Source organism: Hyperolius riggenbachi, chromosome 4 (assembly GCF_040937935.1).
Source record: "Hyperolius riggenbachi isolate aHypRig1 chromosome 4, aHypRig1.pri, whole genome shotgun sequence".
Lineage (NCBI taxonomy): Eukaryota > Metazoa > Chordata > Amphibia > Anura > Hyperoliidae > Hyperolius > Hyperolius riggenbachi.
In genome coordinates, this window is record NC_090649.1 from 210,426,783 (window position 1) to 210,450,810 (window position 24,028).

The 24,028-nt window shown below is 44.1% G+C and overlaps 1 protein-coding gene across 4 annotated transcripts in view; it reads left to right on the forward strand.

Moving 5' to 3' along the window:
- Positions 1 to 24,028, forward strand: part of CLCN2 (chloride voltage-gated channel 2) — a 270,689-nt gene that overhangs the window by 147,314 nt on the left and 99,347 nt on the right. For all 4 annotated transcript variants that reach the window (XM_068279352.1, XM_068279353.1, XM_068279354.1 and 1 more), the window contains exons 4-7: positions 7,455 to 7,583; positions 10,323 to 10,456; positions 17,111 to 17,188; positions 21,298 to 21,376. In XM_068279352.1, the coding sequence (XP_068135453.1) occupies positions 7,455 to 7,583; positions 10,323 to 10,456; positions 17,111 to 17,188; positions 21,298 to 21,376 (420 nt within the window). The remainder of the gene's footprint in view (positions 1 to 7,454; positions 7,584 to 10,322; positions 10,457 to 17,110; positions 17,189 to 21,297; positions 21,377 to 24,028) is intronic.

Genomic DNA, 24,028 nt, shown 5'->3' on the forward strand with positions numbered 1-24,028 from the left:
TAGCAGAAACTCAAAGCATTTCCTATGATCAAGACAATACCCACTTCCTTGCCCCAAGCAATCAATGGCCACAGCTCCCTTCTAGCCGACCTATATGGAACACAGGCAGAAAAATGAAAGAATATGTTCCTGTTATCCTTACATCATAAGCATCCCAATATATTCCTGACAGCGACGATTGAAGCTAATTGGAAAGCTGCGGCTCTCGCGGGATCGTGGATGGGTGAGTGCTGCCGGCGGCGTTCGGGGGGAGCAGATAGGTGCCGGGGGACTTGGGGGCTACAGGTAGCTAGCCTAGTGCTAGCTACAAAGTTTAAAACATGTTTTATTCAAAAAATCCCTCCCGCGGATGCAGCCTCATAAACTGTGTACCACCAGGGAGGTTAATGAAGCAGTAAGCCGTTGCTGCATTGGATAAAAAAAGATTAGCAGCAGTCATTGTAAGTGTAAATTCTGACTCCTTTTCACTTTGGAATTTACACTGGAGGTCCATCTTAATTTCCCAGACGTGTTTAGTAATATGGCTCTGTAAAATATAATAAAAAAAATTATAGCTATGCAATAAATTAGTGGGTTTTGGATTTGTGATCCAGTTAGTTAGATCCAGATTCAGTTAGATAAATGATTTGTGTATTCAATTCCCTGTTGTAAAGTGAAATATCATGGGCATACACACTCAGCAGGGTGGAGCGGGGCAGGAAGATAAGACTCTATTGATCTGCAGATGCAGTGCTGACCAACAAAGAGATACTGTAATCTCTCAGCAGAAGCAGGAGATAAGTGTACAAAGTACAGTGATGGCTGTGTCCAGGAGGAGCACCCACTTTCCTGGCAGCTGTCTGATTTCTAAAATAACAGGAAAAGACTAGCTGGTGCCTCCTCCCAGTCCCTAACTCACTACCTTATGTGGGTTATAATAACAATAACAATATTTTATAGAGATTTTCTCCCTGGGGACTCAAAGCGCTATGACCCTGCATTATGCAGTCTCAAAGTCTCGAGAAAAGAGGTGAGTTTTTAGCCTTTTTTAAATCTGTCCAGAGAAGGAGACTCTCGTACTGATTGTGGAAGCGAGTTCCATAGAGTAGGGGCTGCATAGGAAAAGGCCTGAGCTCCAAATGTTAAGTGTATCCTGGGAATAACCAGATTCATCTTGTTGGCAGAGCGGAGGGTCCGTGGAGGGGCATAAAGTTCCAATAGATTCGCTATGTATTTGGATTTCATGTGGTTTAGAGCATATCTGGGTCCCATGTGGTTTAGAATGTCAGTAGGCAGATCTTAAAATGGATTCTCCATTTTACTGGCAACCAGTGAGGGCTTGTTTCCACTGTTGCGACGCGATTTCGGCCGCATTCCGACGCTTGTAAAAACGCATGCGGATGCGTTTCCACATGCGTTTTTACCCGCGATTTCGCCTGCGATTTCGCATGGCAGGGTGCCATGCGAAATTAACCATGACACTGCCAGGGCTAAATAAAATTGAAAAAGGTGCGAAATCGCACGCGAAATCGCGGGTAAAAACGCATGTAACAAACGCATGCGTTTTTACTATTAAATACATTAGCGGCGATTCGCACGGATTCCCGACGCAGGCGAAATCGTTGGCTCTTTTGTGCGTTTTTTTCACGCTGAAAAAAACGCACCTCAACAACGCTACAGTGGAAACAGGCCCATCCACTTGTATTACATGTGCGGATCTGCATGCGTTGGACGCATGCAGATTCGCGATAGTGGAAACGAGCCCTCAAGAGTTTGCAGTACTGGGGTGAGCTGCGAGGGGCATTGGCTAGGAGTCTCGATGCAGCATTCTGTACTATTTATAAGGGGAGCAGAACTTTATCTGTAGATCCGATGAACAGGGCATTGCAGTAGTCTAGGCAGGAGGATACAAATGCATGAACCAGGTCTTCAGCTAGGATAAGGTGTTTGATTCTCGCTATATTTCTTAGATGGAAGAAGGAAGACTTGATGACAGCTGCTACCTGCTGTCTTAGTTTTAGATTTCCATCTAGGATCACTCCAAGGTTTCACACAGAGTCTTTATACTGTACGGTATCTCCCCCAATTGCTAGTTTAAGGTGGTGAGCGTTTTGAAGTTTATCCATCATGTGTGGACCACCTACCACCAGCACCTCTGTTTTGTCAGAGTTCAGCCTCAGCCAGCTGGTGTTCATCCAATTTTGTAAATCCACTAGACACGCATTTATGAATGCTGATGGGTCTTGGCTGCCAGGCTTGAAGGACAGATACAGTTGTGTGTCATCTGCATAACAATGGTATCCTAGGCCATAGTTCTGGATTAACTGCACAGAGGTGGCACACTCAGGTATTATAAAAGGTATGCATAACACTGTAAAAACACTCTAAAACTCATATCACTATTATGAGTGGAACACAGTGGTCTCTATACCGCTACTTCAATCACAAAGTCCATGTAATGTATACACAGTCCAAAGATAATATCACATGGAGGGCTTCTCATTCCATCCAGGTGAATAAAAAATTTTCACATTTGCCAAGCACACGTCCAATAGAACAGCCTCCACCTCACCCTTTGGTGCCTGACTCACCGTCTACGAAGACCCTCAATTAGGTCTATTGCAGCATTGGGACCGTTCCCGGGTCGTCCCCCACCACTCAGGCACACAGCTGGATGATTTTCACCACTCCAAAGATCCGCTATTTTATTCAGCTTACTGCATCTAAAAACTTGGACAAAGGCCTCTCATAGCGTAAAAACGTCTTATTTATTGTATGTAAAAAAAAGTTATTGCACTCACACTTTCCCAGAAGTTAAAATCACACAGAGTTTTTCTTCAATACGGGCTCTCCCCCGCTATTGTTGGCCACCGGCTGGCTGCTCCTAGTAGTCCCACTAAGTTCCGCCGTCCGTGCGCGCTACTCCCGGCTTGTACTCTCGTGGGACGCCGCCGTGCACCTTTCCCCATTTCCTGGTTGCGTGGTTAGGCTCCGCCCGACATGTTTCGTCAGCATATGACTCATCAAGGGACTCCCTTGATGAGTCATATGCTGACGAAACATGTCAGGCGGAGCCTAACCACGCAACCAGGAACTGGGGAAAGGTGCACGGCGGCGTCCCACGAGAGTACAAGCCGGGAGTAGCGCGCACGGACGGCGGAACTTAGTGGGACTACTAGGAGCAGCCAGCCGGTGGCCAACAATAGCGGGGGAGAGCCCGTATTGAAGAAAAACTCTGTGCGATTTTAACTTCTGGGAAAGTGTGAGTGCAATAACTTTTTTTTACATACAATAAATAAGACGTTTTTACGCTATGAGAGGCCTTTGTCCAAGTTTTTAGATGCAGTAAGCTGAATAAAATAGCGGATCTTTGGAGTGGTGAAAATCATCCAGCTGTGTGCCTGAGTGGTGGGGGACGACCCGGGAACGGTCCCAATGCTGCAATAGACCTAATTGAGGGTCTTCGTAGACTGTGAGTCAGGCACCAAAGGGTGAGGTGGAGGCTGTTCTATTGGACGTGTGCTTGGCAAATGTGAAAATTTTTTATTCACCTGGATGGAATGAGAAGCCCTCCATGTGATATTATCTTTGGACTGTGTATACATTACATGGACTTTGTGATTGAAGTAGCGGTATAGAGACCACTGTGTTCCACTCATAATAGTGATATGAGTTTTAGAGTGTTTTTACAGTGTTATGCATACCTTTTATAATACCTGAGTGCGCCACCTCTGTGCAGTTGAGTATAGTTTAAGAAGAGGAGGCGAACCAGGTGTTTTTGATTTCTGCCTATTTTTTATATTGTTTTTACTTCCGATATCGGGGGAGCTCAGCCGGTGTATCCGGGTGTCTTGCGCATTTGTGTTTTGGTTTTATAGTTCTGGATTATTTTGCCCAGTGGGAGCATGTAGACTGCAAAGAGTAATGGTGATAGCACAGAACCCTGTGGAACTCCATAGGCAAGTGGCACTGGATTAGAGTAGTGTGTTCCCAGACATACTTGCTGTGACCTGCCAGATAGGAAGGTCTGAAACCAGCTAAGAACAGTACCCCTTAGGCCACAGTAATTCTTCAGTTGCTGGATTAGTATTTCATGATCCACAGTATCATGCTGCAGACAAGTCAAGAAAAATTAGAATTGAGCAATCACCCTTGTCCCTTGCAGTAAGTAGATCATTCATTACTCGGACTAATGCCGTTTCAGCGCTGTGCCTTTTCCTGAATCCTGACTAAAAAGTACTGAGTTATTTTGTGAAGTGCTGGCCTGATCAGCTCTGGGCACTGCATTAAGGATCCAGTTGGGCCAGGATCCAGGTCGCAGGTAGTGGGGTGGAGACTTTGAATGAAAATTCCCAAATCTTCACTCAGAGTGTCAAAGACTTGCCATGGTGGTACGGTAGTAGGCATGTGCAAAGTCCAGTGGTCAATTGATGTTGTTGGTGTAATGCTGGCACGGATGGCAGACACCTTGTTTGTGAAGAAGGCAGAGAATTCTTCACACCTTTCCCTGGAGAATGTGGTTGTGGCTTTTAGGCAGGAAGGATTGCAGAGTGAGTCCACTGTGTGGAAGAGTTGAGCAGCTCTGTTGTTTGCTGTAGATATTTTGTGCGAGATGAAGTCTGATTTTTTTTCTTGGTTATTGCTTGTTGGTATTGTCTGAGGTGTTGAACAGGGCTAGATTTGTGCTCCTCAGACCCTGATTTACGCCACTGTCTTTCTAGTCTGCGCCCTTTCTTTTTTAGATCCATGATGGTTTTGTCAAACCAATTAGCTTTCTGCTTTTTGGTTGCTGATTTGGTGCGCCATGGTGCAATACTGCCAAGTGTTTCATATACCATGTTGTTGTACTGGGTTACTAGAGTGTTGGGGTCCATTTGACTATGGAGCAGATTTGTAAAATCCAGGTTGGCAGTTATCCTCTCCGGTGTCAATTTATTCAGGGTACAAATTTTGATTGTTTCCTTAGGGTGCTGCTTGACAGGGTGATGTTCAATAGTGAACTGTATTATGTGATGTTCTGACCACACCACTGGGGTTACTGTTATGTTGCTAATGTCCATTCCTAGGTGGAACAGTAAGTCTAAGGTATGCCCTCCTCTGTGGGTAGCAGTTTTTACAACTTGTGTGAAGCCCATGAGATTTATTAGTTACTTTGCATCTTGTGATTGAGTTTCATCAGCCCTGTTGTTTAAGTCACCAAGGATGATCCATAAGACAGTGTCAATGTGGCCAGAAAGGGGATGGCGTTTGAAATCTCATACACTGCTGTTCAGTCCAGCCAAACTATGTCGCACATTTATATAGGATTGCAAACCCAGCCATTCAGGTAAAAAACTGTATGCATAATGTAAGAATGGTTTATGTGCAAAGTATTAAGCTTGTGCATTATGAGTTAGGATAAATTCTACCTAATACACATAAAAAAACATGATCCTAAACTAGAGCTTTAATTCAATTAAGTAATAATTCAAAAGCTGTGATATTGTGCTTCGGTTTCATTTGTCAAACATGGTTTTATGACCTACATAACCATTTAGTGTAAAAAATGTGTGAGAAGAGGTGAAATACGGACAGAACATATCCTTTTAGGACACTATAGTGCAGGTGCAAGGGCATAATATGGATACATATTCACATTTGCTTTGTATGAAATGGATATTGAAAAATTAAGGTAACAAATAAAGTTACATTATTTTCTGGGTCGAAAAACATTCCCGTTGTGTTCAGCCTCTTGAACGTCTCTGTACCTTTTTAACCCAGAGGATAGAAAAGCCACTATGGTAACATTTTCTCCTGACTAAATCTAAGTATCACCATCTTTTACTTAGTAATTATAGATGTGGGTGAACACCAATGTAAATATTGCATCCAAGCTCCCTTTAAATACAGATATTGAGAATTACGGTAAGATATTACACATCTAAACCATTTATCGAGTTTACCGTATATACTCGAATACAAGTCGACCTCATGTATACGTCGACTCCAATATTTAACCCTCTCAAGCTGGAATTTTGTATTGACTCAAGTATAAGTCTACCCAGAAAAGTTTATGTCTGCATTTGGGGCTCAGGAGGGGTTAGTGACTGCACTGCATACAGTATTGTAGCCGTTACCCCCCCCCCCCCCCCCTATCCCTTAAGTGCAGCCAGTACCTTCTCCAGGCCCTCAAGTGTTGCAGTTATTCACTCCCTTTTATGCAGCTCAGTATTACCCTCCTGCCCCTTTCCTTGTTAATTCATGTGGCGAGGACTTTCAGACTTGTGCTCTCTTGGCATTACCTTTCCTCAAAGTATCACTTACCACTGGGTAAATCGCTGCAAATAAGAGTGTCACTAATGGTACACAAATTCAGTGTTGCCTGTGACTTGTGTATAAGTCGACCCCTATACTTTTATAAAGTGAATCAGACCTACATTTCTAGACTTATACTCGAGTATATACTGCACAGTACATTTCTTCTGCCACATACCTGGTCATATTGTCATCCTGTCAAGATCCTTCTGTTGTTTGTCTTCATCTTGCTAAGTGTTGAGAAATCTACATTCTTTTGGATCAGCTGCAAATATGGCAACAATTTTATATTGCCTGATCCAATACTGACCCTTGTCAGAGGTCCTTATGTCTAACAGTTTCCCTTTTTAAGTATAATCCACTTACTACTTCTTCTACTTTTTTATCTGTGTGCATACAATCAACTCTGTCCCCGTATCCTCATCTTCTGCACCATGCTGTTGTGGTGATCAACATCAATAGATTTTGCAAAGTTTAAGTGTTTTACCTCTGTTACTTTCCCAAGATCTAAATTGACATTTCTTACTTCATAAAAGCTGAGCATGTCCATCAGACTAATATTGTCTTTAGTAGACTGTCGTTGATCATTTGAAAATTAGATTATAATGTTCTATATCATTATATTGTATATAGCATCACCTTCAGACAAATTGCACAAAACCGATGGTACACTTATAAGTCCATAGTTTCACAGTCCTGATTTTTTTCTTTCCCTCCTTAAATAACGGAAGCTTATCAGCTGTACACCAGTTATATGAACTGCATCAAAGTTTAGGGCAGACGTCTGGCAACAAGGCACAGCTGTAATTTGAAACAAAGGTGAGTTTAGTTAGACAGAAGCAAAATATACATTTAAAATCGCAGCTTTAGTTTGGTCTACTAAAACAGAGTTCCCTCCCTTATCTTTTTAGAAGTCCTATATTCTCAGTCTTTTTATTTTTTGGGGATACGACTTAATATCACCGGATATTGCATGTTATAGCAGTAGAAAGGTGATTTTATTTAAGAGCATAAAGTTGACAGAGGAGGAAGCAGGAGCGCGGTATGTCAGGAAACCTGGCATAAGTACATCCTATGGCTTTTGCCACTGACATTTGTTGTATGTTTCATGTTGTCAGTCTCCTTCCTCTCCTATAAGTCTTTCGTTACCTGCACTATTGTCTTCTGTTCTCTTTCCCTAGCTCACAAGTGGATGTACGGTGGTTTGGAGAGTAATGTCTTTCTGCAGTACTTGGCCTGGGTCACATATCCTGTTGTCCTCATCACTTTCTCGGCAGGATTCACACAGATCATGGCGCCTCAGGCTGTGGGTATGTGCCATGCTTCATTTCTGTCTTTCAGTCACAGAGCTGTGAAGATGCTTAAACTAAATTACCTCAAATGATGCTGTACTGTGAATGCTTCATTAATGCTCAACAGTTACGGATATTGTTGGCTAGCCATTAACAAATTCCAGTGACTTGTAGCTTGTGTTGTAGTAATGACGGCTCCCCTCTGCTTAGTATTTTACACCGCTAATGTCCGTGAGAACTTCAGCCACTCTTTTTCTAAAACATGTTGGTATCTCGCTACTTTTTCCTCACCTCATAGGATTTTTTCACCAGCATCATTATAAATCCTTATTTTTGTAGATTTGCGTAACACCGACTCATTTGCGTAACACGCATTTCCTGCAGGTCTGTGCAAAATGCAAGGAACGGTTTATCTCGGTACCTGAGGCTCAGACAGTCTTGCAATCTGATATCCCTGCTACAGTGTAGGGCCAATTTGGAGATGTCCACTAGCTTGCCATTATGATTTCTGAATGTGGGAAGAAACCAAAACACCTAGAGGAAACCAATTGAAACTTGGGGAGAATATGTAGGCCACTGGAGCTGGCATAATACATGGGCCTGTGAGAAACAGAGCAAAACAAGCTGGGGGCACATTTGGTGTAAATTTTAAACTGGACAAGGACAATATGGAATAAGTAAGCGGGTCACATGATCATAAAGCCCAATGCTGATCTCCCTGGGATTAGCTGCTTGTTTGATGCTCCCACTATCGAGTGTGACATTTTTTATACATTTATTGTGCTGCCATTTCTTGCATTCTGTTCTTCATATTTATACTGGAAAATGAAATATTGAATTGTTAAATCATTTTTTATTTCTTAGAAACAAGATGCTGATTAATCCACAATTCTTTTGTGAATAATGGAAATGTAGATTTCAGAGATGGATGTTCATTTTTAAGAATTCTTAGTCATCAGTAATATAGTAATAGCTGCTCTGGTGACCTTGTGATGACACATATCAGTTAAAGTTCTGAAGTAAATCCTTCAGCCCCAAACCCCATGCCTGCATATCCTTTATATTTAATCCTAGACCACAGCAGCCCAGAGGACAAATGTTCTTAGAGGAAAGGACTGTCTAGCTTACCTCAGTGGTACGTTTAAGTCTCTGCTAGTCTGTCACTGGTACCGTGCAGTTTTTGAATCGTGTAAAAAAGGCGCAGGAGTCCTTATGGAAAAAATGGCGCCACCATAGGTGCTGAAATTTACCTTCTTTGCCGCAAATCGCGGCTTTAATAGTGTGGCAAAGAAGGTAATTTGGGTGCCCAATTATCAGCAAGGAGGGTTAATTTCGGCACCCGGAGGTGCACCGTGGGTCCTGCTATTTACATTCTTTGACGCATATTGTGGGGGGAAGGGGTGGGGTTAAGACTTAGGAGGGGGGTAGGGTTAGGCACCACAGGGAGGTTAGGCACCACTGGGGAGGAAGGGGGGTCTTAGCTTTAGAGGCCTCTGGGGGGGGGGGGGGTCTTAGATTAAGGCACCAATGGGAGGGGGTGTCAGATTTAGGCAACACCAAGGGACGTCTTAGGTTTAGGCTACACAGGGGGGAGGGGTCTTAGGTTTTAAGCACTACGGGGGGGGGGGGTTACCACACAGTCTCTGCTAGTCTGTCACTGGGACCATGCAGTCTCTGCTAGTCTGTCACTGGGACCATGCAGTCTCTGCTGGTCTGTCACTGGAACCATGTAGTCTCTGCTAGTCGGTCACTGGCAAAATGCAGTCTCTGCTGGTCTGTCACTGGCACCATGCAGTCTCTGCTAGTCAGTCACTGGCCCAATACAGTCTCTGCTGGTCTGTCACTGGGACCATGCAGTCTCTGCTAGTCTGTCACTGGCACCATGTAGTCTCTGCTAGTCTGTCACTGGCACCATGCAGTCTCTGCTGGTCTGTCACTGGAACCATGTAGTCTCTGCTACTCGGTCACTGGCAAAATGCAGTCTCTGCTGGTCTGTCACTGGCACCATGCAGTCTCTGCTAGTCAGTCACTGGCACAATACAGTCTCTGCTGGTCTGTCACTGGCACCATGCAGTCTCTGCTAGTCAGTCACTGGCACAATACAGTCTCTGCTGGTCTGTCACTGGCACCATGCAGTCTCTGCTAGTCTGTCACTGGCACAATTAAGTCTCTGCTGGTCTGTCACTGGCACCATGCAGTCTCTGCTAGTCTGTCACTGGCACCATGCAGTCTCTGCTGGTCTGTCACTGGCAAAATGCAGTCTCTGCTGGTCTGTCACTGGCACCATGCAGTCTCTGCTGGTCTGTCACTGGCACCATGCAGTCTCTGCTGGTCTGTCACTGGCACCATGCAGTCTCTGCTGGTCTGTCACTGGCACCATGCAGTCTCTGCTAGTCTGTCACTGGCACCATGCAGTCTCTGCTGGTCTGTCACTGGCACCATGCAGTCTCTGCTGGTCTGTCACTGGCACCATGCAGTCTCTGCTGGTCTGTCACTGGCACCATGCAGTCTCTGCTGGTCTGTCACTGGCACCATGCAGTCTCTGCTGGTCTGTCACTGGCACCATGCAGTCTCTGCTGGTCTGTCACTGGCACCATGCAGTCTCTGCTAGTCTGTCACTGGCACCATGCAGTCTCTGCTGGTCTGTCACTGGCACAATGCAGTCTCTGCTGGTCTGTCACTGGCACCATGAAGTCTTTTCTCGACTTGTCTATCTGAATAGACTTGTTACTAATGGTAAATGAATGTCTCTCCTAGGTTCTGGCATTCCAGAAATGAAGACTATCCTCCGTGGTGTGGTGCTAAAAGAATACCTTACCCTTAAAACGTTTATTGCCAAAGTCATTGGACTAACTTGTGCCCTCGGAAGTGGAATGCCGCTTGGAAAAGAAGTATGTGGGACAGTTTTTCAGATGATCTGCAGGCTAACATCTTCCCTTCTACTAAAAGCTTTATTTGACTAGCAGTATGCAGGGCCGGTCCTGGACTTTCTGCTTCCTGAGGCAAAGATCGTGAAGGCGCCCCCCCCCCCCCCCCCCCCCCCTATTCTTCTGTGCATCTCTTTCTTTCTCCTGTACCTCTCTGATGCCATCTATCTCTTGTGCCCCCTTTCCAGTGCTTTTCTCATTTGCCCCCTTTCTCCTGTGCCCCTCTCTCCTGCCTCCCTTCTGTGCCCTTTCTCCACCCCTCTCCTGTGCCTCCCTTATGTGACCCCTCTCCTGTGCCTCCCTTATGTGACCCCTCTCCTGTGCCTCCCTTCTGTGCCCCTCTCCTGTGCATCCTGTCCTTCCCTTCTGCGTCCATTCCCTCATGTGCCTCCCTTCTGTGGCCTCTCATGCCACCTTCTTTGCCCCTCTCTCTTGTGCCTCCTTCAGAAGGAGTCCTTCTTTGCCACTCTCTCCTGTGCCTTTCTTCTGTGCCCCTCTCCTGTGCATCCTGTCCTTCCCTTCTGTGTCTTTTCTCCATGTGCCTCCCTTTTGTGGCCTCTCTTGTGCCTCCTTTGCCCCTCTCTCTTGTGCCTCCCTTCTGTGTCCTCTCCCCTGTGCCTCCTTATTTGCCACTCTCTCCTGAGTTTCTCTGTCTTATGCCCCTCCTTGCAGTCACTGCCCTCCTCCCTCTCCATGTTTTGATCCCCACTCCCATGTCACCATCTTCCTGCTCCCACTTAGCACCTTTCTTGTGCCTGCCCCCCCCCTTCATCTTCCTTTCGACTTTGTCATCCCCTTCATTGATTCCTGTTCCCCTTGCCAAGCCCCCCAATATGTCTTCAATACTGATTCCATCCCCACAGTACACCCACCATTACTAATTCCCTACTGTCTGTACGTCCATTACTGGTGCCCTGTATACCCCCATCTGCTGTACATCCCCCACACGGCCGACCAACCGACCGTGAAAGAAAGCCTGAGGCAGCAAAGTGACTGACTCACCGGGGATGGGGTCTGGCGGCGGCGAAGGGCGGGCGTCGGGCATCCAGCATGATCCACATCAGAGCTGGATTAAGGCTTAACTGGGCCCTAGGCAAATCAGCAACTTGGGCCCCCATGTTCATATCACCAGTTACTGTTAGCCTAACTCACACAAACGCAATAACCCTCACCTGTCCCCTCGAACGCTTCCTCCTGTATCTTTTCTCCATCGCCCCCTGTACCATGTGACATGTTGGCATGTGTGCAACCACGTAGATGCCCAAGGAATACAGGCGCACTGGCAACGATGGAGAGAAGACACAGGACATGGGTGGTGTGCGCTGGTAGATAGGCGAGTATGTCCCCCACTTCAGCACTCTGCACAGCCGGAGGAGTACACACCTTAGATTGGAGACCAGCCAGGGGTCCTTCGATCGTCCTGAGTGCACTCAGCATCTTGCCAGATTGATAGTTTCAGTTTCAGACAGAAATGGTAATTACAATCTGGTGGCCACGTTGAGGCATTGATCTCTGACAGAGATTGATGCCGCCAATCAAATAATGTATGGGATCCTTTAAGCCCCTTGCAGTCCGTCTGCTCCCTTGCCAACCTACTAGTCCCCTCCATTGTGCTCCTGTGAAGTGGATCCTGTGATCCAACGACAGAGGTGGCGAGGCGGCAGGTGCTAAGTCACAAGGCTGATTCCCAAGAGATTTCATGCTGAAATCTTTTGGGAATCGGTCTGCTGCTGTATGGGCAGGCAAAGGATCTCTCTCCTTTCATATTTGATCAGAGAGAGATCTGTCACTTGGTCGATCTGCCCATGCATCATATAATGTATGGGCACCTTTAGTGTATGGAGTGGGCACCTTAAAAGACGTCATCACAGTAGAGCAAACTGTTTTATATAGTAAAGCTGCAAACAGAGCTAGTTAAAAGAGCACATAACAACAAAAGAGGCAGCGATAGTAATGTTTGTTTACCTAACCGAGGACTGCACATACCATAGCTGTCCTGGGGCCATAAACATGTCACTAGCTGCCTGCAATCACGGCTTTCTGTGTTCCGAATCCTGCAGTGACACACAGGAGCCCGTGCACATCCCAGCCGAGAGGAGAAGCGTGGTCAGGAGAGCGGGTCCCAGACTGCAGAAGGCACATCAGAAGTGCGATAAAGCAGGCAGCTAGTCTCACCGTCTCAGATGTAGGAAACTTATCCTCACTGCAGCTGAACCTCCTTCATCAGCTTCCCAGGCCCGCTAGTGCGGATCTGTGTAATTCCTGCACAGCACAGCAGAGGCCCGGAAGCTGCGCACTTCTGCAGAGCCGCTGCTGCTATGAGGAGGAAATAGTGCCGGGTGTTTCTCTCTCCCGTCTCTCTCCAGTCAGGTTAGAAGGCGGCAAGAACCAGGCACAGTCACTTCCTCTTTATGCCTGGTGCCGCCCCTCCACTTCCTGCCGCCTGAGGAACCCGCCTCACCCCGCCTCATGGGCGGGCCGGCCCTGGCAGTATGGTTCACACTGGACTTCTGGCAGCTAGTTCTGCCAATGCTAGGAGCTTTTCTGCAAAGAGTAGAGAAGCTTTTAGCATCGGTTACCAGCGCTTTATTGCAGCATCTCATTTTGAGCCCGTAGGGTGACATGGAACCACCAAACTCAGGCGACGGGTGACGCTACCTGTAGCATCCAAGACCAGATGGGATCTACCGCAGTATTGCGTCAACAATGGGCAAAGCTGGTATAGTGGTTTAAAAATGTTTCCATTCATTTAAGCATTATTTCCGTCGCCAGCCAGAAACAATGTGTTTTCCGCCACCAGAAGCCTTGTGTAAACCAGCAAGAAAACAAATACATCCCTTATTCTCAAATATAGAAACCTGCATAGTACAATTTCATTTTTAGTGTCAGGGGCTGAAGTCCTTTCATACATTTTACATCAATATGCTAGTATAAGCGGGCTGCAGCACTAGATTTCACATACTGTATCATTGCAAGTGACATTTTATTATAACTGATCTGAAGACAAAGGGGTGTGGGAGAGAAGGAAACAGAAACATAATTGATGATTGTTCATTTCATTCTGCCCAGTGATCCTTCACTTTATGTGACATGGTTATATTTACATTAAAATGAATCATTACAGTTCTGTGTGGGATGAGCCAGTGTTTATAAAGGCTTTATAATAATATAAGATATCTGCATATTTAGTTCACAGTTATAGTGGCTGTATGAGATGCAGTCTATGATCTGTTTAATGATAGGCTAGTTTCACACTGGGGCATTGAATAAAGAACATTTGCAGTGGCATGCAATGTAGCGTACACAAAGAAACAGGTCCAAATGGATACAGCTTTACAGTGTATTAATGCAAAATGTGTTAGTGTAAAAATACCCTTAGGCTACGTTCCTGGTGGTGCGTTGCGGTGCGGCATAACGACCACTTTGCCATACTGCAATGCATCACCTATGCGACATTCACAGTGTGGCAGGTGAGTTACGGTATAACGACGTGCAGCATTCACACTGTGCACATGCTGCAGCTTATGATGTGTGTGAATAGTAACATCATAAAATGGACATTAATGGAAAGCCTGCATGCAATGTGTTAGAATGTCATCTTTTACAATTCAGAGATTTAAACAGGCCCATAGAATTGTACTAGTAAACTCCTGATTCTCAAAAGAATCGCACACCTCAACCGCCGCAAACCCCGCGTCCCAACACCACAACCGCCGCAGAACCCCTGCCACTCAACACCACAACCGCCACAGAGGCCCTGCCACTCAAAGTCTGTGCACACAGAAGAACTGCCGCATTCAGTTGCCACCCACACTAAGCCGTCAAACAGGTTACAACCTTTGGTTAGTATAGAAGATGCCTGGCAGATCGGCTGTTGAATGAGCAGTTGCTGCTTGCTAATTGTGCAATTTAACTGTTAACTGGCCTTAGAGTGTCCGCACCATGCAATAAAACTGTCTTTCAGTTATATAGACAAGCAGTGAGTTTATATGCAGAATTTTTCTGCTCACCACAGATGTAGTGTGAATGCACCCTTTGGCTAGGTTTACGGTGCAAGACAGCAGGGACACAGTAAACGGAGAAAGCGATACTGAACATTATCTGCGCTTTGTCGCATACAGTCAATTAAAAGTATGCTTCACCGTACTGCGAACACTGGCATTATGTGATAAATGTACTGCATTTAGTGCGTTGGGATACTGCACTCCGTCAGACCACACAGCAACAGCCGCACTGTGAATGTCTCATTGCTTTTACATTGTGATGTTCTGCGTTACAGTTAGGCCGTTAAGATGTGACTGTGACCCTAACCTTAGAGTTAAATAACAATTAATTGCACATGTGATCCTAAATAAAGAAGAATTCTGTGGAACAATCATAATTTTCCAGTGATTGAAGAAACATTCTTGATCAAAGATCTTCATTGCTGACAAAAACTATTTGCATTTGATTTTATGATGAGTTCAGTCATATTACAGACTTGATCACTCTATTAAACAATTAGATTGTATCATGTATGACCACCTTTTCACCATGCACAGAAAGCTACATTGTAAATGAGATGTTTTGTTGCCAATGGCAACTTGCCATTCAACAATACATTATACATGCTTTCCACTCATTTAAAGTCCAACTAAGCCCAAATTGAATAGGGAGGCAAACTGAATGCAATCATGTTCATTAGTGTAATTATATGTAATGTATTACCTATGGAACTTTAAGTGACACACACAAAAAAAGTATGATATAATTAAGTGTTTGTGTAGTATGGATAATTAAGTGAACATTAGTAGCAAAGAAAAGACTCATATTTTAATTTCCATTGTATAGCTTTATTTTGATAACATTACATTATTCTTTAATGTTCGCAGTTTACAAACTACACTGTATTTTAAACTATGAAACAGATCAGAGCTAATGACTCTTTGAACTTTTCTGCAGTAAAACCTTAAACAAACAAGAAATATCGAGACACAGGTTGAGATAAGTGCTTCAGAAAACAGCACTGTAGCTCAGAGAAGCTCTTTTGCATAGATAACTGAAGTTTCTGAACGCTTCCTGTACTGGAAACAATATGAGGCACATATCTGTGCTACTAATGTTCAAGTTCTTAGCTGTACTACACATACAAATCATTATCTCATAATATTATTTTTACTTCAGATTCTCTTTAACTTTTGAACTTGTGAAGCTTTGTATCCTGCGGCTGAACTGTGATCTATGCAAGCTAAAGAACCCTAGAACTTGTTAGTTTCCTGTTACCCTAGTGGGTGGTCTTCCTGCCTGCTTCCTGTGACTACAATTCCCATCTGCTCATCTAGTCAAGTGGTTTCTAGTGTAATTTTGGGCCTTTGTAAAATGTAATCTGGCATCTGCTGTTCTTCCTACTTTGAGTGTCACATGGCCACACCTAATATACCTGTGCAGCAGCTGCAGAATAAGCTACGTTCACATCTACTTAGTGCAGATACCCGTGTGATCTGAACGCAGTGCATCCGATCGCACGCCATCTGCGCCGCTGCACTGCTGATTCCATCCATTGACAGTGTTGGGATCAGCTCTGCACTTCTGGGCAAAATGCAGGCAGCAGTACGCAGGCGCTTCCTAGCGTATCGTACTGCTGCGCAGCGCAGTAGATGTGAACGGTAGAAGGGCAGTCTATGCCCCTTCTGCCGTTCCTGCATTTCAGCACATCATACGCGCTTCCAAATGCGCACGGAAGCGCGTATGATGTGAACGAGGCCTTAGAGGATTGGGGATATATTATTTAGTATTATTTAGTATGGCTCGATTCACATTTGTTTTAAAAACGTATCTGTGGCTACGTTTTTGAGCCCGGACCAAAAACGGAGCCACGGATACAAATGTTAAAAATAACGTCCGTCTTCACCCACTTATAAAACGGATCCGTGGACGATTCGGGGGATCTGCTTTTAAAAGCTGAACAGAGGGTCCGGATTTGCAGTGTTTTCACGGACCCCGGATACATGCATGGGTAGTAAAAACCAATGTAAAAACACATCTCCCTCTACACAAACGGCTTTGGACACAGAAACTGATCCGTTTCCAGCGTCCCAGCCCTGTCTGTGGGTGGGGAGGGAGCTGCTGCTCACTATATGCAATTTCAAGTACATTTTGCCTATTGTAAAAAAAAAAGCATCATTACTTATATACACTATTTATATTTATTAATCTTGATTGCTGATCAAATGTGCCTTTTTGAATTTTGAGTTTAGCTGGGCTTTATCTACTTATGGTTTGTCTCATTTTTATTCCTGTGATGCCAAATGAGTGGAGACAGCTCCTTAGTATAAAAGAAAATCGATTGTGAAGAAGAGAGCTTTTTACATGATATGTATATCTACCAAAGCAATCTGTGTGGTTAGGAGTGGATCTCATGCATGCCAGTGAATTGTAGCAGCTAGCAGTGCCAACACATGGCGTATTAATAACGCATGCATAATCCGCAAATCAGATTACCTGCAGAAGTCATTCATAACAGCATTTATTTGTCTGAGCCGAATATGTTTCAGTCAGCAATCTGCCAAGGCACCATGCAGTCACATTATCTATCAAGGAAGGAATCTGAGCTGACACTTCTCCCTCTCAATTCCTCAGGGCCCTTTTGTGCATGTTGCCAGTATGTGCGCCGCTCTGCTCAGCAAGTTCATGTCGCTGTTTGGTGGAATCTATGAGGTGAGTACATAAGGTGATGTCCCCTGGAGATTTTCTTCCATGTCTCACACATAAAGGCAAGCTTTACTGATGATAGGCCAGCTAACTGAAAATCATTAAGGAGACTATTAACTGGTGTGATATGTGTTCTGTTTGTTTTGAAGCTGCTTTTTCCTGTTTGGACTGATTTCAGCACTACAGCTGTCTAATTATTTTTTGCTACAAGCAATGGTCATATACCATTAAACAGGCCTACTTGTCAGCTCCTTTAATATGTGCACCTGGTTATTAGAATCAGTGCTCAAGAAGCCCACTCTAGAGCAGGTCAGCTTATCTCAAGAAAACTGATATATAAATTACATTTGCAGCTAAATCTTTTGTTGTGTGTAAATGTTTAAACACTGCTAGTGTTTTTAATCAAATACAATATTTCTTTGGAACATTAAAGCCACAATCCACAAACAGATCTCAATGTACCATCCAGTAGCTTAATAACAAGAGTGTACAAAAGCTACTTTTTGTATTACACCAGGCTTCTCAAACTAAAAATCTTACAGGACCACTATAGTGAAAAATGGTTAAATTTAGGCTGCTTTCACAGTGAGACATTACAGGCGCATGTTAGTGCAGCCTGTAACGCAGCCCACCGCACAGTAATGAAAAATCAATGGGCTGTTCACAGTGCCCACGTTGCGTTACACAGTAACGCTGCACGTTCGTTTGAAGTGCAGCATACTGTGCGTTGTAGCGGCTTAAGCTGCGTTAGACTCTTTGCACATGCTCAGTATGGGTGTTTTTTTTATTTTGTGAGCGGAGAGGAGGCGGGGATAGGCCGCTACGTAGCCAGGCACATGGCTACTTTATATTCACTGCATTTGCAGTGTTTACTTCCAGGAGCGGCCACTGATTGGCTGGCGGGACCAAGTGATGCGGAGAGCGCCGCTAACGTGGTCTCCGCAGCGCATCCGACAGAGCAGGCGCACCAAGAGCTGCTTTTAACGTGGCTCTTGGTAGCGTCCTGCTCCAACACCACCAGGCGTTGCGTTAGGGGCACGTTATGCGACCGAAACGTGTCATCTAACTGTCTTATTGGGAAAGAAGCCTTAAAATACATGAAAACACATTCATAAACAGTACATTTCTCCCAGAAGAAAATGTGTTATAAATTACCTTTCTCCTATGTTGCTGTCACTTACAGTAAGTAGTAGAAATCTGACCGAACTGACAGTTTTTGGACTAGCCCATCTCCTCATGGGGAACTTATCCAAAAAAGTGATGACCAACACCGGCTGTCTCTTAAAACATGTAGATTTTTATTCACTTAAAACATCTGTGAATAAAACATAGCTCTAAACATCCAGCAGTTTTCAGGATGTAATCATAGCTCCAGTATTGTAAGCTCTTAGATACATGTAGAGAGTTGAAGATCTACAAAGCAATAGGATAGATCCCCATTGCAGCCAGGTCTGCCCACAAAACGGACGCCGTTTCGAACGGGTACACCGTTCTTTGTCAAGTGAATAGCACTTGTCAAGTACAAGTGAACTCCCCCATAAACTTTAATTAGGCTGCGGTGGGGTGCAGTAAATTTAACGCACCACCTCAATGTGAAAGGGCCCTTAGTTGCGAAGGGTTCTTTCTTTGGTGATATTAATTTCTGGTGTTGCAGTTTCTAAATCAAAAATGTGGTAAGTTTAAAATCCAACATGAAAAGTGGTATCCTTATATTAATCAAAAGTTAAAATACTATGTCTGGTTAATAGCTGTATTAAAAGTGAAGCTGTCCCCCAACGTCAGCCATCTAATTAGAGAGCCTCAGTTGACTGACCTAAAAAAGTCATACGCTGTAAAAGCGGCTTGTTTTGGAGGCAGCATTGCTCAAGACAGGACATGCTCTATGATCCTCTAGGTGTGTTTGAGCAAAAATCACTGTGATGTGCAGTTTCTGATGGGTCTAGTGACTGAGTCCTGCTGCATTGTTTGCCATGCTTACCCTATCTGGGAGCCAATCAAAACTCTGCTACTCTCCAGTTCAGAGCTGAACACCACATACAAATATTATTTACCTTTTAAAATGTGTAGCTTCTTTATTATTAAAGCCATAATCTTACCCCATTGCTGCAGCTTGAGGTCTGCTGTTATTGGTGGGTTCCGTTGTTATGTGTTTAAAGAGGAACCCTGAGATCAGCCTAAATGCTTTATTACACACATTTTTATTTCACTACCTTCCCAAAATATCCTGAAAAATACATTAAATGATAATGCATATTAAAAGACTAATAAAGAAATTCCATTAGGCCTCTTTCACCCGAGAGGCTGAGGGTGATGGTCAGCTGCTCCCAGGCACTTGGTAGTGCTCACCAGGGGCAATGGAGAGGCAGCCACCACATTAACTTACATCTCCTCAGACATGACATGATGCATTTTTTTTCTGCTGGGCGACGCACTGAGTGTCAAACACTGATGCATGGGGCTACATATGCTGCCATTTGGCTGCATTCAATTGCAGCCATAGTGTGCTTGGTTACTGGCAGATGGGACAATTGAACTGCCTGAGAAGTGGGCAGTTCAGTTGTCCATCTGAAAGAGAGTGGGCTTACTTTTTTCCTTGAGCCTTTATAATAAGCTGACCGCTTTATTATAAGCTGACCACTGTGAGGCTCACTTTTAAGGCCCGTTCACACTGCACACGTTTCCAGCCGTGTTTTGGAAACGCGCGTTGGAGGCCGACACGCACGACATCAGACAGTGCATAGAGTGCACTGTCTGATTTTCACACTGCATGCGTTCCAGACCTGTGCGGTTCCGGGAACGCATGCTGCACGCGGTTTTTGCAAAAACGCGCGGCTGTCCCATTCACTTTTCAGTGATGGGATCAGCCACGCAACGCATACAAACGCGGATGGCGTGCGTTCCGCATGCGTGGCCATCCGCGTTTGTGATGTGAACGGCCCTGTGCAAGAGCTTGTCTGTCAGTGGGTTGCAACCTAGACCATGCCCTCTTTCTGCAGCAAGGTATGGGAGGCTATGAGGTTCTGCAATTACTCAGTGCTCCTCCTCCAGCGGGGAGGAAGAATTCTGAGGAGGACACACTTCAGCCAGCTCATTCACAAAGTCATAAAGGCACACTATGAAATCTTTTATTGATCACTAATTATTTACTAAATATTTATGTGATATTTGAAAAGTTAAGGCGAGCGTTAGGGAAATAACAATAATTTGCGCAGCTGGGCACTAAAGGGAATTTCCACTTTTCTTTCAGAAAAAGACACAATTCTTTCAGTTAAGTTCTATATACTGTATTGCATAGATTTATGGCAAATATATCCAGTTTCTTTTATTGTTTTTCTGTTCATATAAAACACAGCCATTCCACGATGTTCCAAACAAAAACTGATCAGTGGAGGTGTCCTAGTTTGCTGCAGTCAATGGATTAGTGCAGGTGTTGAAAATAAGTTACAAAGGTGCCTCCTGTGTGCAGCTAATCACCCTTGCATCAGGGCCTATTCACACTTAAAAAGCGCAAGTGCTACCGTTTTGCGCTGTGATTTTACCGCGATTGGCACAGTAAAATCAATGTACACTTCCGTGATTCCCGGCGATCGCAATAAGCGTATGTAAAAGTACTGTACCGCGATCGTTCGAGAATCGCGGGAAAATGTTGCATGCAACACGTAACTGCAATCCTGGCAATGAGATCTCTGCCATTAGGTTTCTCCTGAGCTAGCACTTTTAGCGATCAGCGGGAATCGGGACAGTATTACACAACACAATACACATGCAGCACAATCAAATGTTTTTGATACTTTTAATAACAAAAGTGGAATGTACCTTTTAAGTAGCAGGTGGTAAAACTATTGGTCTGTTAGTGTACAACATATGATTTTAAATCATCATGGAGCTCAGAGTGTATTCCTGTTAATATGTTAAGACAGTATGACAGTTTAGTTTCCATTTATGATATTTATTTTGACCTTAGTGGGGAAGTGCAGGAAGGCCCCACTTATTTTAGCCTTATCTAGCTCACGCTGTTACTTTTCTATGCAGTATTCTGTTGGCAATAACATGCCTGATTTTGTGCCCTTCGCTTTATATTTATGGCACTCCTAACAATATTTCTCACACATTAGAATGAGTCTCGTAACATTGAGATGTTGGCGGCAGCCTGCGCAGTTGGAGTTGGATGCTGCTTTGCTGCTCCCATTGGAGGTAAGAGGGCTGTGTAGGCAGAAAGGATCTAGAGAAATTATAAGCTATGTGAAGGATTCTTATGCATGTGAGTGAGTGGTGGGTGTATATAAACTGTGAGTTGGATGATCAGGATGCGGTGTGGGAGGGCTGCTTGAAATATATGTGTGGGAACCATCAGTTATAGTTATGTAATCACCACTTTCAAACAATAATACATCAGGATCATGCGGTTGAACTATTCACTCTGTTTGCTTTACAGGCTGTTGATTTATCTAAGCAAAGGCAGCTGAACAAAATACTGACAAAATGTGAAATGGTTTTCTTTGTACCCACAGCTTCCCTGTAGAACAGTTCATCCCTTATGAATCTTTCTATTTTTAATTCATTTAAGTGATTTTTAGACAAGTGGGCAGTTCTCCCAAGCCTAACTTCCCATCCAGATTCTAGCATGTGATTAACAAGAGCTTCATTCAAAACTGGTCAGTTTCGGTATAGAGGGTGTGTTACTGGGTAGGACCACACTGGTTCAGGTACGTCAATATGGGATGTCAGCAAATAGACTTTTATTGCCCTTTATCCTTGGAAAGCATATGACCATCAGCAGCTTACTGCATAATATATTGAGTTTTACATAATACTTCATGCATGACTCTCTGATCTCTTTCTGAGAAGGCAGCCCGGGCTAGGTCGCTATGCAGGTTGTTATTCACTCTAAGATCTTTTCCCCCTGGCTTTTAGGCTGAGTGTCTGTTTTGTAAAGCCGATTTATTAGTAAACCGAGATTAGTTGATGTTGTGGAATGTGCTTGTTTTCTGTGAACAAATCTTTGTAACACAGCACTGAACCTGCAGTATTATCCACCTTGCTGAGGCTGACGTGCTGCAGATCATGCCTAGCTCTTTTCATCATTGCTGCTGGTCACATGACTTATGTCTCACTGACCTGTTCAGGATAATGCCATTTGTGTCTCTTAATTGCTGTCACTTAACGTTCAACATTAGTTTCTTTTTGACAGCTTTTTTTTTTTTTTTTTTACGTTATTTTTACGTTTATGTAGCTAATTTAAAGGACAACTGAAGTGAGTGGCATATAGAGGCTGCCATATTTTATTTCCTTTTAAACAATACCACCTCCCTGGCTGTCCTGCTGTTTCTCTGCCTTTAATACTTTTAGCTATTGACCCAAGCATGCATCATATCAGGTGTTTCTGACATTGACAAGCTGCATGCTTGTTTCTGGTGTAATTTAGACACTGCTGCAGCCAAATAGTTCAGCAGTGCCGCTAGTCAATCTTCCAGATATACAATGGAATATTATGGGTATAATTATATTTATTATAATAATATATTACAATATTATTACATTTTTGTAAAATGTTTGCACCCTCTGATGTCACCGCTCTTTAAGCTGGTGATGCGCCAGAGACTCTTGGCACTAACTGGCCAGTTACCATCTGAAATGGTGATGACATCATGGAAGGAAGTGAGGTAATCAGGGGTGACCCTGGAAAGAATGGAATCATATTTATTTCTTACATGGCAATACAAAGCATTGCTGTGGGGTATAGTGGGTCCCCCCCTGTTGGACACAGTTCCAGTTCTACCTGTATAGTCTTTTTGCTATTCACCTTTTGAGCATTACCTGTGAACAAAAGTAACCTGTTCTACAACAACCAGCGGTTGGCCTGACCAGAAATTGCCCAACCTATTATTTTTAGAGCCAGACCCCCCCCCCCCCCCAACCCCCACCTCACCCCCAAGGGCAGATAAGCCATTTGCATTTTTAGAGATGATAGCACAGAAGGAAGAGGTCCATCATGCCTCTGTCTTGGCTAATTTAACCCATTAGCAACTTCAGTTCAGAGTTATCTCGTTTGAGATAAATGCACTGCTTTTGATCTTAGTCAGCAGAACCCATTGTGCTGTAAATCCTTGGAAAGCTTTAGTCTCTCTCTACTAGTAGAAAAGATAGAAACTGAAAGCAGAAGTCCTCTGTTATTGTCTTAAACGGCCCCCTAGTGACAAATTGCCATAAATACACATTACTACAGTACTTATCAGAAGCAGGTAAATGTAACAAATAATAATACAAGTGTGCTAAAATAAATTGGCCTGGAGCACTTGCAAGCCTCTCAATAAATTGGCTTCTAAAGGGTTAAACTCAGCTGCAATAACTCCCCAAAAGACCACTTATCCTGTGGAAAACTGCAAAATGCAGTGACAGAGAACAGGCCACCACACTTTGAGTAGTAATCAGATTTCAGTGTATTTTATGCCCATTACTGTAAGTCCAGGCACAATTGAAAAGTTTGTCTAGTCCCTCCTACTGGCAAAGTTGTGGTGATGATGACACATTAGGAATAGCAGTTATGGTCACAGTGTGTCCTGGAAGAACCCATGCACTATTTTTCTTTGTGGATAGTCCATGCATCTGACCTTGCAGTCACAGAATCCGAGGGACAGCCAGGCAACTTGCTTTGTATGGAAATAAATATGGCAGCCTCCATATCAAACTCTGTTAGGGCTCCCTTTAAACTTTCTGAGGCTAGGTTCACACTACAACAGGATTCTGATGTAGACAATCAGAGTGGATCCAACTTATAATGTAATGTGTCTGTTGTAACAGACATGTAAAAGAGGCAATGCTATCTATGACATGTCCGTGTTACAT